General features: G+C 44.4%; 1 protein-coding gene across 2 annotated transcripts in view; it reads right to left on the minus strand.

Annotated features, from left to right (window-relative positions):
• Positions 1–22,750, minus strand: part of KAT6B (lysine acetyltransferase 6B) — a 218,649-nt gene that overhangs the window by 121,535 nt on the left and 74,364 nt on the right. For both annotated transcript variants that reach the window (XM_073686072.1, XM_073686073.1), the window contains exons 4-5: positions 7,139–7,254; positions 5,153–5,234 (exon numbers count right to left, since the gene is read on the minus strand). In XM_073686072.1, coding sequence (XP_073542173.1) covers positions 5,153–5,234; positions 7,139–7,254 — 198 coding nt within the window. The remainder of the gene's footprint in view (positions 1–5,152; positions 5,235–7,138; positions 7,255–22,750) is intronic.

Consider the following 22,750-nt stretch of genomic DNA (forward strand, 5'->3'; position numbering starts at 1 on the left):
TCAATATGCTGACTACAGCTATATCAGAAAAAACAGGGATTCTATCAAAACTGCACCAAGCTGTACAGTAAGTGATACATTGCTGGAATCAGGCTCTCAGTCACATTATGCTGTTCTCATATTACAAAACAAAACCCTGCTGACAGATTCTCTTTAACTCTAGATGTGCTCAGTGGGAAACAAGTCTGAAGATGCTGCTGGCCATGGTAAAATATTTAGGCCACTCAGGCTGCTCACAGTCAACACCCTGGTGTCCTATAGAAAAACAGTCCCTGAGACACCTACACATGACTTCATAAAAGCTTCTTCATGGAGTTGCCCACATGGTCTCTAGACCAATCTGCGGTTATGATTGCGTAACAAGATATCACTCATCACTGAAGAGGATAGACCTCCATTCAAGCCTCCATTGTCGTCTTGCCCTGCACCATGATAGCCTTTAAGATTTGTGGTGTGAAGTCAACTGAACAGCAGTAGTTGGAGATCTGGCTCATAGTCCAATACCACATAAATGTCTTTGATGGTTTGTGGAGACGTCGTTTGACACCTTAGTGTTAGTATGTGACGTCTAATTTAACTTGCAGTACATGATGGATTCCTATGCGCCATTATTCTAATCTGATGAGACGACGTAGGCAACACCATGAAAAAGCATTCACAAATGAATCTCACACTGGTCCTACACACAGGAATATGATGTGCGTTGGCGTAATGTATGGTAGCTTGACCCCTATAGTCTTCATTCCATGTACACTAACAGTGCGACGTTACATTAATTTGATCATGGAACCAGTGGTACGTCCATTTCTCCAAAGTATCCCAGAAGCTGTTTCTCAACACTACAATGTAAGGTCGCAAATTGCTCATGTTACTGTGAGAATCCTGCGTGTCCTAAATGTACTAACATGACCTGCAGCATCTCTGGACTTGTCACCCATAGAGCACATCTGGGACATCATTGATCAGCACTTATAAAGGAAGCTGCCAGCAGCGGCTTTTGATGATTTGCCCAAGTGCATTCAGCATGGTAGAACCTTCCTCAGACAACCATTAATAAGCTCATTAATAGCAGACAAGGCTGTAAGGCCGAGGTTACACTACCGTATAACACGGCCAAGTGTCATGCGATAAAACATCACATAGCACTCGGCCCAGTGTTATTCTATGGGGCAGCGCAGATAAGAGTAACCAATTTTGCTCCTTAATACTGGAGTAGGAACTAATGTCGTGGAAAAGGGGATGCCAGTCTTATGAACATTTTGGACTAACAGAAAAAAATTGGACCTACTCTGACTAGTGAAGTTAGCATGAAGAGCTTCTGTGATGACTAGTCAAGTGGAAAGGAGAGTGGGACACAATTTTTAGGGTACTTTAGTAGGAAGGAGTAATGGTGTGGCAGAGACCTGCACCATCACAACAGCACTGCAAATAAAAAAACATTCGGAGGTTTTACTGCAACCGAGGAGGACACCGCTAAACTTGAAATTTGTTTGCTACAACATAAATACTATGCCTAATATTGTATGTACAGTCATGACCAAAAGTGTTGGCACCCTTGAAATTCTTCCAGAAAATGAAGCATTTCTGCCCAAAAATTATTGCAATTACATATGTTTTGTTATACACGTTTATTTCCTTTGTGTGTGTTGGAACAACACAACAAAAAAAATGAGAAAAAAAGGCAAATTGGACATAATTTCACACAAAGCCCCAAAAATGAGCAGGACAAAATTGTTGGCACCTTTCCAAAATTGTAGGTAAACAAATTTGTTTCGAGCAAGTGATGTTTGTTCAAACTCACCGGTAGCAAGTAACAAGTGTGAGCAATATGAAAATCACACCTGAAACCAGATAAAAAGAGGAAAAGTTGACAACTAGTTGATGCGAGAAGCTAGACTTGAGCTTAGTTAGGATGCCACTGCATACCTGGCCTTAACCCTGATTTTTCTATTTAGGATCTTGGTGATCCTTGGCTCTTTCAGATTCACTTCCCTGATGAGACCTGTTAATATAGGTTGAAAGGCGTTGGGAGGGACTTTGTAGGGGTATCTAGTGCTAAACAGGACTTAAACTTGGGTACTGCCCTTGTTAGGGCGGGAGAAATGCTGAGTACAACAGGAATAGTAGTTTTTTTCTGTAAACCATTTAAACCGGGTTTTGTGACCTTGCAGATAAGAAACACACAGAAAGAAGAAAGGTAAGATCGAACCATTTCTTATGGACACTGCTAAAGATTGAGCACCTTATTGTACTACTACTGTGTGTATCTTTGGAAATTTGCAATATTTGAGCCTTGGTATTGCAATCATACCATATCAGTTTCTACAGACACTAATAGCATTGTGGTATTCCTGGGTCTAAGGGTGTTAGAGATTTGCTATATCTAAAATTGAGGTCCTGGAATCAGGCCGTGCAAGTTTTTGAAAGCATTTTAAAAAGACCTAGGTGTTTTGTTTGTGTGGTTCAAGTGTGTCTTGAGCAAAGCTTTTTAGGAAACCTTTTACGTAAATGAATAAAAGTTAGTTTTTTATTTTCTATTGGGATCCTTCAGCTGTAGATGATTAAATTCCCTTGAAGTAACAGTTTTTGCCATTCCTTATTTAGATAAGGATATTGTTGAGAATACTTCAAGAAGCACTCAGAAATGGATAGAAACAAAATGCCGGAAAGTTCTGAAGTGGTCAGCAATGAGTCCATATCTAAATCCCATTGAACACCTTTGGAGAGATCTTAAAATTGCTGTTGGGATGAGGCACCCTTCAAATATGAGAGACCTGGAGCAGTTTGCAAAAGAAAAGTGGTCCAAAATCACAGTTGAGGTGTAAGAAGCTTGTTGATGGTTATAGGAAACGACTGATTGCAGCTATTTATGCCAAATGGTGTGCAACCAAATATTAAGTTGAGGGTTTCAACAATGCTGTCCGGCCCATTTTGGGGGTTTTGTGTAAAATTATGTCCAGTTTGCTTTTTTTTTTTACAGTTTTTTTTTGTGTTGTTCCAATACACACAGAGGAAATAAACATGTTGTAACAATGCTAGTCACTTGGGAGCGATCTGAGGTACCATAGGAACCGTTTCTATTTAAAGTCCGACTGGTTTATTTCAGTCCTCATAAACCACATCACAGGAAAGCTTACAGTTGTTCTCAAAAGTTTACATACCCCGGCAGAATTTTTCCTTTCTTAGTCTTGTTTAGATCTCCCCAGAGTGTCTCAGTGATATTGATTGAGGTCAGGAGACTGAGATGGCCACTCCAGAACCTTCACTTTGTTCTGCTGTAGCCAAAGACTGGTTGACTTGGCCTTGTGTTTTGGATCGTTATCATGTTGGAACGTCTAAGCACGTCCCATGCACAGCTTCCAGGCTGATGAGCGCAAATTTGCCTCAAGTATGTGCTGATAACGTGCTGCATTCATCCTTCCTTCAACTTTTACCAAATTTCCTGTGCCTTTGTAGCATTAGCGATCCACCTCCGTGCTTTACTGTAGGAATGGTGTTCCTTTCATCATAGGCCTTGTTGACCTCTCTCCAAATGTAACGTTTATGATTGTGGCCCAAAAGTTCAATTTTGGTCTCATCACTCCAAATTACATTGTTCCAGAAGTTTTGAGGCTCGTCTCTGTGTTGTTTGGCGTATTGTAGGCAAAATACTTAGTTGAGCAGTAATGGCTTTTTTCTGGCGACTTGACCATGCAGCCCATTTTTCTTCAAGTGCCTCCTTATTGTGCATCTTGAAACAGCCACACTGCTAGTTTTCAGAGAGTCCTTAATTTCAGCTGATGTTATTTGTGGGTTTTTCTTTGCATCCGGAACAATTTTCCTGGCAGTTGTGGCCAAAATTTTGGTTGGTCTACCTGACCGCGGTTTGCTTTTTACAGAGCCCCTGATTTTCCATTTCTTAATCACAGTTTGAATGCTGCTGACTGGCATTATCAATTCCTTGGATATTTTTTTGTATCCCTTTCCTGTGTTATATAGTTCAACTACCTTTTCCCGTAGATCTGTTGACAATTCTTTTGCTTTCCCCATGATTCACAATCCAGAAATGTCAGTGGCTGGATGAAAGAAGCAAGAGTCTGTCTGGATCCCAGAAAATCACTCAGCTTTTATGCATACACACTGATTACAAGCAAACAGGTCACAGGTGAGGATGTTACCTTTAATAGCCATTCAACCCAATTTATGTCAAATTCTGTGCATGTTATCAGGCCAAAATCACCAGGGTATGTGAACTTTTGATCAGGGTCATTTGGATGTTTTTGGTTGTCATTAAGATTTAAAAAGAGAAAACCCTGTAGTTTGACAGTAAATGGCTTCAGCCAATCAATAACCATGAGTGGAGAAAAAGTTTTTTTGTTATCATTCATATTCTCTGAAACAAGGCCAAGCAAGGAAAAATTCTGCCGGGGTATGTAAACTTTTGAGCACAACTGTAAATACAGCCTTTGTCAGCCACAAAGTAACAAATCCATACAATAGTGCTGTTTAGCCTGCCTGGCTTACAGTCCAGCTTCTTAGTCCTTTAGCAAAGGCACTCAATCCAGGAGATCTGCAAACCTCCATACACACAGACAGGTGTGAGACAAACAGGTCTCATTTTACACAGTGAACCACACCCAGGGTTGGAGATATGGGGAGGAGCTGTCTTTCCTAACTGTTTAGCTGCTTGCAATCAACCTGTCATGACTGATTAACCTCTTTTAGTCCTATATTTACTACAGCATTACTCCAGGTTTATCTTCCAGCCACCATTCAATGTGTATAACAAAACATGTGTAATTGCAATAATTTTCTGGGAGAAATACATCACTTTCTGGAACAATTTCAAGGGTGCCAACACTTTCGGCCATGAGTGTATATACAAATGTAAAACTCAGTTATAACAAGATTCAAAAAAAAGTGCAGACATACATAAAGCGGCCCAGCAGAAGTCTGGCACAACTGTAATTAAAGAACCTTTTAAAACAGTTTGCTATTGAATACGTGTAATAGAGGTTTAATCAGCACACCTCAGTGTTAAAATTGGTCACGATTTTAATTGGATTCTGCCTTTAACATTTTCTGTACATTAGCGTTTACAATAGCTCAATTTGTCCACAATAGGCATTTAGGTAATACTTTCCAGATATGGAAGTTTTGGTATTTACACTACCTTTTGGCATTCGTGCCAGTGGTGGGTCACAGCACTCCATATGGAATCCTCTATCACAAGAATCACAAAACAGCATATTATCCTGAAAGACAAAATAAAAATATTCTAAAAACTATTTATGTGAAGGGATGTGTGCATTTAACAATACTGTAACGTTTAGACAGTGTAAACTAAGTCTGGACCGTCTTATAATTTATCACAGTGGTTCGTGCTGTTTATTACATTTTGTGCATCTTTAAACAGTCTAGTCTAAGTTAACGCCACCCAATACTTGGCTTACTGTGTGCAAATATTGGCACGTGGTGGCACATTTTAGGCCACACTCCACTCACACTAAGCCAGGGGTGGGGAACCCTTTTTCTGTCAAGTTTGATTTGGCAATTTATGTCAGTCATGGGCCATACAAAATTATCAACTTGAAAATGATCCAGCTATATTTGGTCAAACAATTAAATAACTCACCCTAATGCGATGGCTGAAACGGCTTCTCTTTGGTGAGGCGTGTGATGTTAGGTGGCATTGAAGATGTTGCTACTCCTAACTGCTTTTCCAGCTTTGCGTCGGTATGGAGCGCAGTCGCCTCTTAGCAATAAGTTTTGTAAAGAACTCGCAGCAATAAGATGTTCCAAACACATGTATATTTCACTGCATGTATCCTCAAAGTGGGAAATTCATAACTGCTCAAGTTATATTTATAGAACTCAAGCAGCGAGAAGTCTGCTGTATACACAGCACATAGGAGACGCTGGGCTGGTGCATGTACAACACATAGGATACACTGAGACTGATGTATATACATTACATAGGATACACTGGTGTTGAGCATATACGTCACATAGGATATACTGGGGCTGGAGCATATACATCACATAGTAGACACTGGAGCTGGAGCTTAAACATCACGTAGGAGACACTGGAGCTGGTGTATATACAGCACATAGGAGACAATGATGCTGGAGCAAATAAATCACAACACTGTGACTGCTGCCTTCTTAATAGGAACAGGATGGGAGCCCAGAGTGCGCAAATTTCACCCACAAAGAACGTCCTGACGCTGGCAGTGGCCAGTTTCAGAACGTAATACTTCACTGAATGTGCCGCAGTGTTCAGTAGTGAACACTGTATGTGCACGCTCCAAGAGTAAAGAGAAATTAAAGGGAACCTGGCAGTTGATACATGCTGCTCAAACCATGTTTTAAAGAAAAACATACTTTTAATAGCTGATGGGGACCAAGCCACCATTGATTGGTCGTACAGATGGGTCCCTGGCGGCTTTACCCCACCTGCTAACAGTTACTGGCAAGCCTCTGCCTGCATGTGCGTTTAGGGAGAGGCTTGTCAGTCACTGCTAATGGGCGGTGAGAAGCTGCCGGGGAACCAGTCTGTATAATTAGTCAATAGCGCGGCCGGGTCCCCGGCAGTTATTTAAAGTATGTTTTTCTTTGAAAAGCCGCAGTGTTTCAGAGACAAACATACATGGCTGAGATACTACAGCCAGTGGCTGATTCATACTGCTGATGGCTTGGGCTGCATGTATCAGTTGAGATTCCCGTTAAAAGGGCCAGCGACTGGCAAAGAGGGGATGCCGGGTGAAGCACAGCGATGGCTGGGAATCTGATTCATAAAAGTACATCAAGCCGGATGAGTAGATACTGCTGCCTTTGTGTGGGAATCATCACCATCACTATGAGGAATAGTATAAACCATGGTGTTTTATGGTGCTGGGCAATAGGACAGCTACTGTGCAGTAACAGAATTATAAAAGTTAGTGGCTAGACGGCCAAGGATCTTTCTTGTCAACAGATGAGATAATAAAGCTTGATGTAGATAGTTATACCCCAATGCCCTGTGTTGGCATTAAAGTCCTTGGTGTGTCAATCATGTACGTTAGACAAGGGCAATCCAATGAACTAACTTGCCTATAAATTGTAACAAAACATTATAATAAGTTAGGATATTATTACGGGGGGGGGGGGATAGACTCACAGCATTTTTCCCCTGAATCCTACAGGCACTGCAGGTTTTGCATTCAATGCACTGCCACCTCAAAGCTTTGACATTGGATGTGAGCTGCGGGCAGAACTTTAGACACGATGGATGACCTGTAGGACAAGAACACAGTTAATGTTACAAACTACAGACAAGTACACCAACAAAAAGGTGCAGCCTGTCGCTAAAAGAAGTTTTCAAAAAACAAAAGGTTTCAACAAACAATGGTACAATTTCCAAGAGACCGTACCACTGTCATGTATAAACAGCAGACTGAGAAAATATACTGACCGAATACTGACCAAATACTGATAGTGGGGCCGTGGCCTAAGAGACACTCTCGGGCTGCGATAGGTAACAGGGTGCTGCATGAGGGGCAGCTGGACCATATTCATGGTACAGAAATGACAAAACTCAAATGTGCTCCTCTCATTTTGGGGGTAAAGATTTAAGGATTTACACATATCAAAATGGCTCCGTTTTTTTGTGAGCTATAAAATGTCATCCATAGAGGTACATGGGATGTACACAGCTATGCAACAATATAAAGAGTATGTAAAACTCCATATGTACGGAGATATGCCCTCTGCAGAAAATATGTGCACATACAGAACGTATAGCATAGAGCACTGCACAGGAAGCCTGCCGCCTTACTCATACAGTCATACCCTGCACCATGTGAACAAGGGCTCTAAAGGCAAAGCTCATTGGAGATGGACAGTACATGTGTAAGCACCAGATTTCTTTATTCTACACAAGACAATAATCTACTAGATCAGGTTCTGTAGTAAACAGTACAAATACATAAAATGTCCCTGTTTATCGCTAGGGAAACCACTACAGGTACATCCCAATAATCACGTGCCTGGCAGTTTTGATGCAGGTTTTCTAATAGTTCTTGAAACAACCAGGATTTGAGGCTATGGAGAAGAATTAAAGGGATTGTCTAAGTTCAGGTCCATTAAGTTCAGCCTTCCTCCACCAATTATACATTTTGTCACTAAATTAACTATAATTCACAATGTTATGTGCACTGAGGAAATCATCCAGCCCTTTTTTAAAAGCTGCCATCACTACCTCTTGTGGTCGGCATTCCACACTCTGACTGCTCTAACTGTAAAGAAGCCTTTCCTGTTTAGGTGCCTGAATCACCTTTCCTCCACCCGTAATGAGTGCCCCCTGGTCCTTAGTATGGTCTTTGGAAGGAATAAGTCATGTGCCAGACATTTGTACTGACCACACATATATTTGTACATGTAAATGAGATCTCCTCTGAGGCGTCTTTTTTTTATGCTAAACAAGCCTAAGTTTACCAACCTCTCATCATATGAGAGGCCTCCATCCCTTGTAATAATCTGCTTGCCTTTGAACTCATCATCAATCATCTCAGCCCATGAGACTTTCAATACATAACACCCATACCACATATAAATCAAGAGTTACGTGTAATTTAGCACTGTATGATTTATAAAATTCCTATAGGAAAGTCTAGAATGTGTCTCTTTTTTCACGCTATGCAACTAGATCATTAAGAACGCCAAAAGTAAAAATGTAATACTAAGTACCGTATTTTTCGGATTATAAGACGCACTTTTTTCCTCCAAAATTTTGGAGGAAAGTGGGGGGGGTGAGTCTTATAAGTCTGAACTGTGCCCCGTACTACACTGCTCAAAAAAATAAAGGGAGCACTTAAACAACAGAATATAACTCCAAGTAAGTCAAACTTCTGTGAAATCAAACTGTCCACTTAGGAAGCAACACTGATTGACAATCAATTTCACATGCTGTTGTGCAAATGGAATAGACAAAAGATGGAAATTATTGGCAATTATCAAGACACCCTCAATAAAGGAGTGGTTCTGCAGGTGGGGACCACAGACCACATCTCAGTACCAATGCTTTCTGGCTGATGTTTTGGTCACTTTTGAATGTTGGTTGTGCTTTCACACTCGTGGTAGCATGAGACGGACTCTACAACCCACAGAAATTGCTCAGGTAGTGCAGCTCATCCAGGATGGCACATCAATGCGAGCTGTGGCAAGAAGGTTTGCTGTGTCTGTAGTGTCCAGAGGCTGGAGGCGCTACCAGGAGACAGGCCAGTACACCAGGAGACGTGGAGGGGGCCATAGGAGGGCAACAACCCAGCAGCAGGACCGCTACCTCCGCCTTTGTGCAAGGAGGAACAGGAGGAGCACTGTCAGAGCCCTGCAAAATGACCTCCAGCAGGCCACAAATGTGCATGTGTCTACAAACCGTTAGAAACCGACTCCATGAGGGTGGTATGAGAGCCCGACTTCCACAGATGGGGTTTGTGCTCACAGTCCAACACCGTGCAGGACTCTTGGCATTTGCCACAGAACACCAGGATGGGCAAAGTCACCACTGGAGCCCTGTGCTCTTCACAGATGAAAGCAGGTTCACACTGAGCACATGTGACAGACGTGACAGAGTCTGGAGACGCCGTGGAGAGCGATCTGCTGCCTGCAACATCCTTCAGCATGATCGGTGTGGCAGTGGGTCAGTAATGGTGTGGGGTGGCATTTCTTTGGAGGGCCGCACAGCCCTCCATGTGCTCACCAGAGGGGCCTGACTGCCATTAGGTACTGAGATGAGATCCTCAGACCCCTTGTGAGACCATATGCTGGTGCGGTTGGCCCAGGGTTCCTCCTAATGCAGGACAATGCCAGACCTCATGTGGCTGGAGTGTGTCAGCAGTTCCTGCAAGATGAAGACATTGAAGCTATGGACTGGCCGCCCGTTCCCCAGACCTGAATCCGATTGAGCACATCTGGGACATCATGTCTCGCTCCATCCACCAACGTCACGTTGGACCACAGCCTGTCTAGGAGTTGGCGGATGCTTTAGTCCAGGTCTGGGAGGAGATCCCACAGGAGACCATGCGCAACCTCATCAGGAGCATGCCAGGCGTTGTAGGGAGGTCATACAGGCACGTGGAGGCCACACACAATACTGAGCCTCATTTTGACTTGTTTTAAAGGACACTACATCAAAGTTGGATCAGCCTGTAGTGTGTTTTTCCACTTTAATTTTGGGGGCGACTCCAAATCCAGGCCTCCATTGGTTAATAAATTTGATTTCCATTGATGATTTTTGTGTGATTTTGTTGTCAGCACATTCAACTTTATACAGAACAAAGTATTCAAGGAGAATATTTCATTCATTCAGATCTAGGATGTGTTATTTCAGTGTTCCCTTTATTTTTTGAGCAGTGTATATTCCTATGGCTGTGGGTGATGAGGTTGTGGGGGGAGCGGCAGCGGGGGATAAGCGGGGCACAGGAGGCAGCTGCCTGCTGCAGCCTACGCTGTGCCCGCTGCTAAAGAAAATGAACATCCACTGATCCCCACATGCCACTGTGTGAGGGCGAATAGCAGTAACACCATTCACGGCTCCCACAGTGAGATCCCTCTCGGCAGCAGAGCAGGACGCAGCGCTGGACGAGAGAGGAGAGTATAATTGTTTATTTTTGTGTGTGCAGCGTGATGGGGATCAGGGGGTGCCAAGCATACCAGGAAGAGGGATGAAGGGTGCCATACATAGCAGGATGAGGGGTGCCATACATACCAGGATGGGGATCAGGGGTGCCATGCATACCAGGAAAAGGGATGAAGGGTGCCATACATACTAGGATAAGGGGTGCCATGCATACCAGGAAGAGGGATGAGGGGTGTCATGCATACCAGGATGAGGGAGGGCATGCATACTTGGATGAGGGGTGCCATGCATACTAGGATGGGGATGAGGGGTGCCATGCATACTAGGATGGGGATCAAGGGTGCCACGCATACGAGGATGGGGATCAAGGGGTGCCAGGTATACCAGGATGGGGATCAAGGGGTGCCATGCATACCAGGATAGGGATCAAGGGGTGCTATGCATACCAGGATGGGGATGAGGGGTGCCATGCATACTAGGATGGGGATCAAGGGGTGCCAGGTATACCAGGATCGGGATCAAGGGGTGCCATGCATACCAGGATGGGGATCAAGGGGTGCCATGCATACCAGGATAGGGATCAAGGGGTGCTATGCATACCAGGATGGGGATGAGGGGTGCCATGCATATCAGGATGGGGATGAGGGCCACATATAACAGGAAGGAGGGGGCCATATTTACCAGGATGGGGGATATTAACAGAATTGGGGGACATTACCCCTATAACAGTGTCAGCAGCAGACCCCCTCCCCCTTAACAGGGCATCATGACCACATTTTTTGCTTACATTTTTTTTTCTATTTTTCTCCTCTAAAACCTAGGTGCGTCTTATGGTCCGGTGGGTCTTATAGTCCGAAAAATACGGTAATTGACTGAATACCTGAAAATTGTATTTTGAAACGCAGAAGTTATAATATTGGAAATACAAAATGTTGTGGAAGCTGCAATGGGTAAAGAGCAAATGTTATAGCGAGGTTAGCAGTCCTGAAGGGGACACTCATAGGATCTCTTGTAAGATCTTATAGGAGACCCTGCTGTCCCAAGACTGTAGCACAGTGCATACGTATAAAGGAAATTGAGTGACGTGTGCTGTAGGATAAAACATCTACAATGTTAGAGCCCCAGGGGATGAAGCTACATAAGAAGACTTCAATGCACTCAAGAAATGCAGAAGATATTTGGTAGGAAACTATTCTCTCACATGGTAATAGATACATAGAGGGTCAGGCCTGTTGGACGCCTCCTGCAATGCGAGCAGTCAGACAGAAGTGATTAGTGCCTTGCTCCTACATGATTAGAAAGAGCAGTTACTTACTCTGAAGAGGCTTCTAAACACAGCACATTACTGGGACATTGCAGGAGCTAATTACAGATAATTTGATCTTAATGAGGCATAGTGAAATCAGCTGCTAATGCGGAGGGAGGCTGATCCATGAAAGTCATGGAGATTATAGAAGCACAGGCTGTGGATCCTACACCACATACACGTTAACTCCTAACGCACTGAAAGTCTGGGTATAAGAAAGTATTCCATCAGTTTATATATTAGCAGGAAATGTAACATAAGGGAACCTGACATGAGAAAATCACCATGAGCATGCGGACAATTACAATGCTGTTTGCAGCTAAACTATGGCCCTGATTCATCAAAGCTTTTACACCAAAATTCTTTTGTAAAAAGCTTTGAAAAGTATCAAAATGTTTACAAAATGCAAGGCTGTACTGCCCCTTCTCTTCACATGGACTGCCTGCGAGATGGCATCTGAAGAACTATTAGAGGACTGCAGCTGCAGATGTGTTTGTAATGAGACAAAGCTCAGCTCTGCTGCACAGTGTTCGTTGTAGCCACACTCAGCTCTGCAGTGAGATCAGGTGAGCAGCCATTACATGTCTCACACTGGTAATGCCCCCTTTTATTTAGAATAATCTATGTAGGCAGAGTCTCATGCAAATCAGTGTCATGAACAGCTCATTTACATGTAAGAAAAATCTGGATTTCTCTGGAATAAAACATCAGATCGCAGATATCAAGGTATCATTTTATTCAGCCTTCTATGACCTACATGCCCATATGGACAGCTTAGGCGGCTTGATCTTACTGACAGATTCCCTTTTAAAGGAAATGCATCACCCACATCTTTATTTACAGATTAAAACCAGATTATGACGCAGTGTGTTATTTCTACTTGCTTTTAATTACGGATAGTACAGTTTTTGTATTCATCTCTCTCTACATGATTATGGAGACAGCAATTTTGTATAAACTTCTATTAACAGCTTTTCAGAGATACATGTTACAGAAGCCAAATGTGCATAAAAACGTATAGACTGAAGACTACTCACTGACGTCTACGATACCGTTTTTTAGGCACGCTCTGCAACATGTGCAAGGGTGATTCAGCAGGGTGGGGGAGCAGACGAACTGTGACCCACACCTATTGTAAATGCTTTGATTCTGTGTAATGTATGTTATCCTACTATTAACATTAATGAGATAACTGCAGAGAAATTACCTCTAAAGAATAGGAAACCTCATCCACTATGAGGATCAGTGGCCTCAGGGAAAACTGCAAGATTTCTACATTTTTTTTAAATATAAACAGTGACATGGAAAATCGACATGAAAAAGAACCTGTCAGCCGGTTTTTGTTACGTAATCTGACAGCAGCACGAGGTAAGGACAGAGACCCAGATTCCAGCGACGTGTCACTTATTTTACTGGGTGCAGCAGTTATGATAGAGTCACTGTTTCTCTGCTGCAGATCTAGCAGAGCTCAGGTGTTAAGATGTATAGAACCTCGTCCACACCACAGATTTCTGTGTACATTGTATAGTGACACAGCTGCTAATCAGTGAGGGGGAGGGGTTGGACAAAGAGACTTGAGGCCAGTTGTCCCATAGTGATAATCTCCTGCTGATAAAACACTGATTATATGGAAACAGCTAAACACAGTCCAGTAAGTGACACAAAAGTGTGATTAGGGTCTCTGCTCCCAGGGCCGGCGTCAGCACTCGGTGCACCCGGGCAAATGCCGGGGCCCTGAGCAGGCAGAGGGGCCCACTGGCGGTCGCGCACCCCGCTGGGCTATGGGCGGAGGAGAGCGGTGTCAGCGCCCGCCCTTCTCCCCCGCTTGCTCAGAGCCCCGGCAGCTGGATACTTACCTGTCCCCGTGCCTCCGCAGATCAGCTGTCTTCCTGCTCTGCACCCTCTGTGACGTCTCAGGTCAGAGGGCACGGTGACGTCTTTACACCGCGCCCTCCCCTGAGTCGTCACAGGGAGCGCAGAGCGGGACAACGCCGACAACGCTGGAGTTCGCACCCGAGCAGCAGGTAGCAGGTGAGGAGAAGGGAGGTGAGTATTTGATTTTTTTTTTTTTTTTTAATGTATGGAGGCATGGGGCAGTATAAAGAGAAGGGGGGGGGGTGGCATCCTGCATGGGGCTTTATAAAGAGAGGGGGGGGGCATCCTGCATGGGGCATTATAAGGTGGGAAACAGCCTGCATGGGGCATTATAAAGAGAAGGGGGGGGTGGCATCCTGCATGGGGCTTTATAAAGAGGGGGGGGGGCATCCTGCATGGGGCATTATAAAGAGAAGGGGGGGTGGCATCCTGCATGGGGCTTTATAAAGAGGGGGGGGACATCCTGCATGGGGCATTATAAAGAGGGGGACATCCTGCATGGGGCATTATAAAGAGAGGGGGGGGGCATCCTGCATGGGGCTTTATAAAGAGGGGGGGGGACATCCTGCATGGGGCATTATAAAGAGGGGGGGGGGGGACATCCTGCATGGGGCATTATAAAGAGGGGGACATCCTGCATGGGGCATTATAAAGAGAGGGGGGGGGCATCCTGCATGGGGCTTTATAAAGAGGGGGGGGACATCCTGCATGGGGCATTATAAAGAGGGGGACATCCTGCATGGGGCATTATAAAGAGAGGGGGGGGGCATCCTGCATGGGGCATTATAAAGAGAGGGGGGGGCATCCTGCATGGGGCATTATAAAGAGGGCGGGGGACATCCTGCATGGGGCATTATAAAGAGGGGGGGGGCATCCTGCATGGGGCATTATAAAGAGGGGGGGGGCATCCTGCATGGGGCATTATAAAGAAGGGGGGGACATCCTGCGTGGGGCATTATAAAGAGGGGGGGGGGACATCCTGCATGGGGCATTATAAAGAGGGGGGGGCATCCTGCATGGAGCATTATAAAGAGAGGGGGGGGGCATCCTGCATGGGGCATTATAAAGAGAGGGGGGTCATCCTGCATGGGGCATTATAAAGAGAGGGGGGGGGGCATCCTGCATGGGGCATTATAAAGAGGGGGGGGACATCCTGCATGGGGCATTATAAAGAGAGGGGGGGCATCCTGCGTGGGGCATTATAAAGAGGGGGGGGGCATCCTGCGTGGGGCATTATAAAGAGGGGGGGGGACATCCTGCATGGGGCATTATAAAGAGAGGGGGGGACATCCTGCATGGGGCATTATAAAGAGAGGGGGGGACATCCTGCATGGGGCATTATAAAGAGAGGGGGGGACATCCTGCATGGGGCATTATAAAGAGGGGGGGACATCCTGCATGGGGCATTATAAAGAGAGGGGGTGACAGCCTGCATGGGGCATTATAAAGAGGGGGGGGGCATCCTGCATGGGGCATTATAAAGAGGGGGGCAGCCTGCATAGTGCATTATAAAGAGAGGGGGGGACATCCTGCATGGGGCATTATAAAGAGGGGGGGGGGGGACATCCTGCATGGGGCATTATAAAGAGAGGGGGGGGACATCCTGCATGGGGCATTATAAAGAGAGGGGGGGACATCCTGCATGGGGCATTATAAAGAGAGGGGGGGGCATCCTGCATGGGGCATTATAAAGAGGGGGGGTGACATCCTGCATGGGGCATTATAAGGTGGGAAACAGCCTGCATGGGGCATTATAAAGGGGGGGGGGGCAGCCTGCATAGTGCATTATGTGGGGGGAACAGCCTGCATGGAGCATTAAAAGGAGGGGGGGCCTGTATGGGGCATTATGTGGGGGGTAACAGCCTGCATGGAGCATTATAAGGGGGGGGGCAGCCTGTATGGGGCATTATGTGGGGGGTAACAGCCTGCATGCAGCATTATATGGGGGCCAGTATCCTGTATGGAGCGTTATAAGGGGACCGGTATCCTGTATGGAGCGTCATATGGGGGCCAGTATCCTGTATGGAGTTTTATAAGGGGACCAGTATCCTGTATGGAGCGTTATATGGGGGCCAGTATCCTGTATGGAGCTTTATAAGGGGACCAGCATCCTGTATGGAGCGTTATATGGGGGCCAGTATTCTGTATGGAGCCTTATATGGGGGCCAGTATTCCGTATGGAGCCTTATATGGGGGCCAGTATTCCGTATGGAGCCTTATATGGGGGCCAGTATTCCGTATGGAGCCTTATATGGGGGCCAGTATTCCGTATGGAGCCTTATATGGGGGCCAGTATTCCGTATGGAGCCTTATATGGGGGCCTGTATTCCGTATGGGGCCTTATATGGGGGCCAGTATTCCGTATGAGGCCTTATATGGGGGCCAGTATTCCGTATGGAGCCTTATATGGGGGCCAGTATTCCGTATGGAGCCTTATATGGGGGTCAGCATTCTGCATGGAGCCTTATATGGGGGCCAGTATTCCGTATGGGGCCTTATATGGGGGCCAGTATTCCTTATGGGGCCTTATATGGGGGCCAGTATTCCGTATGGGGCCTTATATGGGGGCCAGTATTCCGTATGAAGCGTTATATGGGGGCCAGTATTCCGTATGGAGCCTTATATGGGGGCCAGTATTCCGTATGGGGCCTTATATGGGGGCCAGTATTCCGTATGAAGCGTTATAAGGGGGCCAGTATTCCGGATGGGGCCTTATATGGGGGCCAGTATTCCGTATGAAGCGTTATATGGGGGCCAGTATTCCGCATGGAGCCTTATATGGGGGCCAGTATTCCGTATGGAGCCTTATATGGGGGCCAGTATTCCGTATGGGGCCTTATATGGGGGCCAGTATTCCGTATGAAGCGTTATATGGGGGCCAGTATTCCGCATGGAGCCTTATATGGGGGTCAGTATTCCGCATGGAGCCTTATATGGGGGCCAGTATTCCGTATGAAGCGTTATATGGGGGCCAGTATTCCGCATGGAGCTTTATATGGGGGTCAGTATTCCGCATGGAGCCTTATATGGGGGCCAGTATTCCGGATGGGGCCTTATATGGGGGCCAGTATCCTGTGTGGAGCGATTCGCTGGTTTCTGAGCTATTGTGGAATTTACAATAGATATCGCTCATGTAATGTAAGAAGTGAAATCTTTGCATTGTACTAATATATATATATATATATATATATATATATATATATTTTTTTTTTTTTTTCTCCGCCGTATCTCTGCATCATGAATCGTGGTATGTGTTAAAGGGGCCCGCTGAGACTCTTTCGCCCGGGGCCCAGAAAAACCTGGAGCCGGCCCTGTCTGCTCCTACATCGTTCTCAGATTCCCTTTAAGAAAAAAAAAGAAACATAAAAAGTTGATTCAAACAATAAGGCAATAAGCTGTTCATATGAGATATGGTCTCACCAGAAAATGTCCTAAGTGTCACAGGTTTAGCACGACAGAGAGGGGCCAGAAGATCGCGGTGTCTGATTTCCTGTACTCCTGCACTAATTAGAAGCACTTTTCCATCATATTATCTCTTTCCTGACATGCGCCGTATATATACTGCTCTGCGGGAGCTGCGTTCACTCAAACCGCCGTATATATATACGGCGCCGCGGTGATCGGGTTAAGTTGGCTAATATCTCTGATAGCAGGCCATCCCTGCACGTCGCCCTGGAGGTCTGTACCGCCTCCCCACATTGGTAATCGCTGTGATTGGCTGGTCAGTTATGACCAGCCAATTACAGTAATGTGTCAATAAAGTTTAAAAAAACAAAACCATGACATGCTGTGATCGGTGCTGTCTGACACCGCACCAATCACAGCAGTCACAATGGGTGGGGAGATTGCAACGTCACCTCTCCTGAGTAACCCCTTTGGCACTGATTGGCTGAACAATAGTTTCTGGCCAATCAGCGCCAAAGGGGTTAATCTAAAATAGCAATTACCGCTCTGCACACCATCTTTACCTCAGAGTTGGCATGCAGAGCGGTTGTGAGACCCCCTTGCGTACCTGAGACAACGATTCATTGGTGGCCAGTGTGATCCCCATGCGATCCAGAGCAGTGTTGTGCCTCCTGCGGTGGTCTCCTCTGCTGAGATCTGTGCTGTGATCTGCCCCCTGTGCTGCTGGCTGCTGTGTGACTCATCTGAGATCAGAGCAGCAGTTCCCTGATCCCTGTTCCAGTTCCCCACCTCCCCTCCCCCCCTATTAAATTTTTTGCGCACTTTTTTTTGCATGCGCAGCGTCTTGCGCTGACCATTCGTGCTCTTCCTGTGGCAGCAGTGCTCTGACCAGAGTCTGCGCCAAGAGACTTTTTTTTTTTGGTAGTTAGAGTATCGGATGTCAGTGTAAGCGACATACGATTTTTTTTTTTTAAAAAAAGAATAATAGTAGTTAGTATAGTGTAGTTTTTTAGGTAGTGAGGTAGAGTATTAGAGTAGCGGACGTCACAGTGTTTGGCGACATCTGATTTTGTTTTAGAAAAAAGAAAATTGTACAGAGTAGCTTTATAGGTAGGGAGGCAGCGTCTTTCTCTTGCAAAAAAAAAATAATTATTTGCGTGGAGTACATTTTTAGCGAGTGCATTAGGGGAGCGTACGTTGCAGTGTTGGTGACGTACGTTTTTCTTTTGCAAAAAAGAAAAAAAAGAATAGTTAGCGCTGGGTAAATTTATAGGTAGGGCATTAGTGTAGTGAATTTTTCTTTTAATTTTTTTCTTCTAAGAGTTTCTTCTAAATTTTTACTTTTTTTCGCTATACTCTTTCTAATAACTAGTTCCCCTTACACAAGCCTCACACAATACACGTGTAAATGCACCGCTTACACACACATCCGCAGTGATTTGAAAACAATAATAAAAATGTCCCATTTGTCAAGACACTATTCACCACAGGAGGCATATGTTTCCTTGCCTCCGACACGGATTCAGCCAGTGAGAAAGATCCCATGATCCTCTAGTCCTCTTCCTCCTCCTCATGTAGTGACGAAGGACCCAGGCAACCCCTACAGCAATCGATCCCTTATGGACTGCACCCCCCGAAAATTATCAGCCTGTAATTCCGGATTTCATCGACAGCTCAGGAATCCAATTTGACACTACAGGCCTCACTGAAATTGACTTCTTCAAATTCTTTTTCAGTGAGGAAATAAGAAATCTTATGGTGGCCCAGACAGACTTGTTTGCCCATCAATTTTTCACCCAAAATCCAACGTCCTCATTCGCCAGATGGACCCCTGTAAATGCAGCAGAGATGACATTTTGAGGCATTGTGCTGCATATGGGCATAGTCAGAAAACCAGGGCTTTGGCAATACTGGAGTACTCTACAGCACACTGGTATTCTCTATGACCATGACAATAACAACCTGGAAGCGATCCAAAAATTTTTGCATTATAGTGATAATGCGCAGTGTCCTCCCTGAGACGATCCCAACTTTGATCATCTATACAAAATTTGGCCAATAGTTGAACAACCCCCAGAACGACATCGCTATAGATGAATCTCTGGTTCATTTTAAAGGGAGACTAAAATTCTGACAATACCTGCCAGTAAGAGGGCAAGGTATGGAATAAAACTGTACAAGCTGTGTCATAGTACCTCAGGGTACACCCACAGATTTAGGGTCTACGAAGGGAAGGACACCAAGATTCAACCCCCCGAATGCCCCCCTTTTTTGAGGGTGAGTGGGAAAATTGTGTGGGAATTGGTGCATCCACTGCTGTATAAGGGTTATCACCTCTACATTGATAACTTTTACACCAGCATCCCGCTCTTCAAGTCCCTCTCTGTCAGAGGTACAGTTCCATGCGGCACCGTGCGAAAAAATCAGAGTGGCCTCCTTAAGTCGCTAATTGGGCAATTGCTGAGAAAAGGCGAAAGCAAAGCCCAATGCAGCGACAATACGATGATGGTCAAGTATAAGGACAAGAGGGATGTCCTTATCTTGACCACCATACACTGTGACAACAGCTCCCATGTCACTGTCTGAGGTACCACAACACAAGTCCCAAAGCCAGATTGTATCTTGGATTATAATAAGTACATGGGGGGGGGTGTAGATCTCTCAGATCGGGTCCTCTAACCATACAGTGCCATGTGAAAAGCTAAAGTATGGTACAAAAAAATTGGTCGTGCACTTTGTACAGATGGCACTGTACAATGCTTTTGTGCTGTTTCGACCTGCAGGCAATACGGGGACCTTCCTTCAGTTTCAGGAGGTAGTCATCAAGGCCCTAATGTTTGGCAATCAGGAAGGTGAGGGTCCGAGTACTTCTGAAACTGGTCAACATTTTCCAGGAGAGGTTCCCCAAACTGCGAGTAAGGGAAGAACACAAAAAACAGCACAAAGAATGTTCCAAGAGGGGAATCCGAAAAGACACAATTTACCATTGTGAAACCTGCCCTCAGAAACCTGGCTTTTGCATTAAGAATTGCTTCAAAGTGTACCACATGTCCATATATTAATAAAATTTGTTTTTACCCTGTTGACACAACACACTTTTGTAATCTATATTCCTATAAGAGGCGTCGAGTAATATTCCAAAACCAGAAATAGTAATAATCAAAATTTACTTCAAACATAAAATCACAAAACAGGCAATAAACAGACTAAAAAATGATAAGGACACAGGTATTGAGGTGCTAGGTACACAGACTAGTACTAGTACGCAGCTGCGTTTCTGTGCTGGTCCACGCGGTTCATTAATGGGTAAGGTGCAATATGCCTCATAACAGCATTTACTATGCTATGTGCATGCTGGGTTTACAGATATACATACATCTTACTGCTCAATGTTCGATGATGGCGATATTGCAATAGTGTTTGAGTCCAACATGGTATATACCTGACATTTGTGTTTTTGAGGGACTTAATTTGAGTCATTGATATAGGTCATATTGGATTAGATTCCCATCAGTTTGATGTTATAATTATAGTTATTAATCTTCGACTATACCTTGCCATACTGGTACTAGTCTGTGTACCTAGCACCTCAATAACTGTGTCCTTATCATATTTTAGTCTGTTTATTGCCCATTTTGTGATTTATGATTGAAATATATTTTGATTAGTACCATTTCTGGTTTTGGAATATTACTTGAAGCCTCTTATAGAAATATGCTGCTTCTGAGTATTCAAGGGTATCTACCCATTTCGGCCTATATAATTGGGTGGTAGGCTGAATTTATTACTTGATATATACAATGAATGGGTCTTGGAGGATATTGGTTCCACACTAGTGTAATCTGATGTACTCCGCACAATTCACACATAACACCACATTATGAATTCATACACCAGTAAAACCAAAGGCATTATAATCATTACTATAAAACTATCCCTCTAGATAAATTCCTTGAGGGGTGTAGTTTCCAAAATAGGGTCACTTGTGGGGGGGTTTCCAGTGTTTAGGCACATTAGGGGCTCTCCAAATATGACATAACGCCCACAGACCAAGACCATTCCATCAAAGTCTGCATTCCCAAACGTCACTCCTTCCCTTTTGTGCCCAAACAGTGGTTTTCCTCCACATATGGGGTATCAGCATACTCAGGAGAAATTGCACAACAACATTTGGCATCCATTTTCTCCTGTTACCCTTGTGAAAATAAAGAAATTGGGGCTAAAAGATCATTTTTGTGGAAAAAAAGTTTTTTTTTAATTTTCATAATTCAACTTTATCATTTTCTGTGAAGCACCTGGGGGTTCAAGGTGCTCACCACACATCTGGATAAATTACTTGGGGAGTCTAGTTTCCAAAATGTGGTCACTTATGGGGGGGTTCCACTGTTTAGGCACACCAGGGGCTCTCCAAACACGACATGGCATCCGCTCTCAATTCCAGCCAATTTTGCGTTCAAAAAGTGAAATGGTGTTCCTTTACTTCCGAGCCCTGCTGTGCAACCAAACAATGGTTTTCCCCCACATATAGGGTATCAGCGTACTCCGGAGCAATTGCACAACAACTTTTGCGGTCCATTTTCTCCTGTTACCCTTGTGAAAATAAAAAAATTGGGGCTAAAAGATCATTTTTGTGACTGAAAAGTAAAATGTAAAAGTTTTCCTTCCATATTCCATTAATTCCTGTGAAGCACCTGAAGGATAATATACTTCTTGAATGTGGTTTTGAGCAGTTTTTAGAATGCTGTCACTTTTGAGCATTTTCTGTCATGTAGACCTCTCAAAGTCACTTCAAATATGATGTGGTCCCTAAAAAAATGGTGTTGTAAATTTTGTTGTAAAAATGAGAAATTGCTGGTCAACTTTTAACCATTCTAACTTCGCAACAAAAAAGAGTTTGTTTCCAAAATTGTACTGATGTAAAGTAGACATGTGGGAAATGTTATTTATTAACTATGTTGTGTGACATAACTCTCTGATTTGAGGGCATAAAAATTAAAAATTTGAAAATTGCAAAATTTTCACAATTTTCGCCAAATTTCATTTTTTTCACAAATAAACGCAAGTTATATCGAATAAATTTTACCACTATCATGAAGTACAATAAATCAGGCTTCGGGGTGAAGGGGTTAAACAGTGCAGGTTTCTGCTAGCAGTGCAAGGGTTAATCTGCTCAGTTGAGAGTTCTTGGAGCTTTCCTGCTTTTGATTGTCTTAGCTGTTCAGTGTCGGCCACTCCCCTCTGCTATATATACTGGACACTGGTAATTAGGGATAACCAGTGTTAGTTCATACTGTCTGGTTCTGGAGTTGGAGGTGTTGCTTGGTGTTTGTCTGTGTGCACATCCTCATCCTCTCATATTTGGTTTCTCCTTAACTCCCCGGTGTTCAACAATGTTGTTTGTGAGTGCATTTTTGTATGATTGGTATTTTAATTTAACCCTGTCTGTCTTCCCTTGTTTGTCTGGTTGGTCTATTCTTATACACTTCTACTCCCCACTTCCCTAGGTGGGGAGGTGACAGATAAGGGTTGATATAGGAACACAGCAAGGCACGAGGCTCTGGCATCTT

This window comes from Phyllobates terribilis, unplaced genomic scaffold (assembly GCF_046119375.1).
Source record: "Phyllobates terribilis strain yellow unplaced genomic scaffold, ASM4611937v1 Scaffold_5__5_contigs__length_657084704, whole genome shotgun sequence".
Classification (NCBI taxonomy): domain Eukaryota; kingdom Metazoa; phylum Chordata; class Amphibia; order Anura; family Dendrobatidae; genus Phyllobates; species Phyllobates terribilis.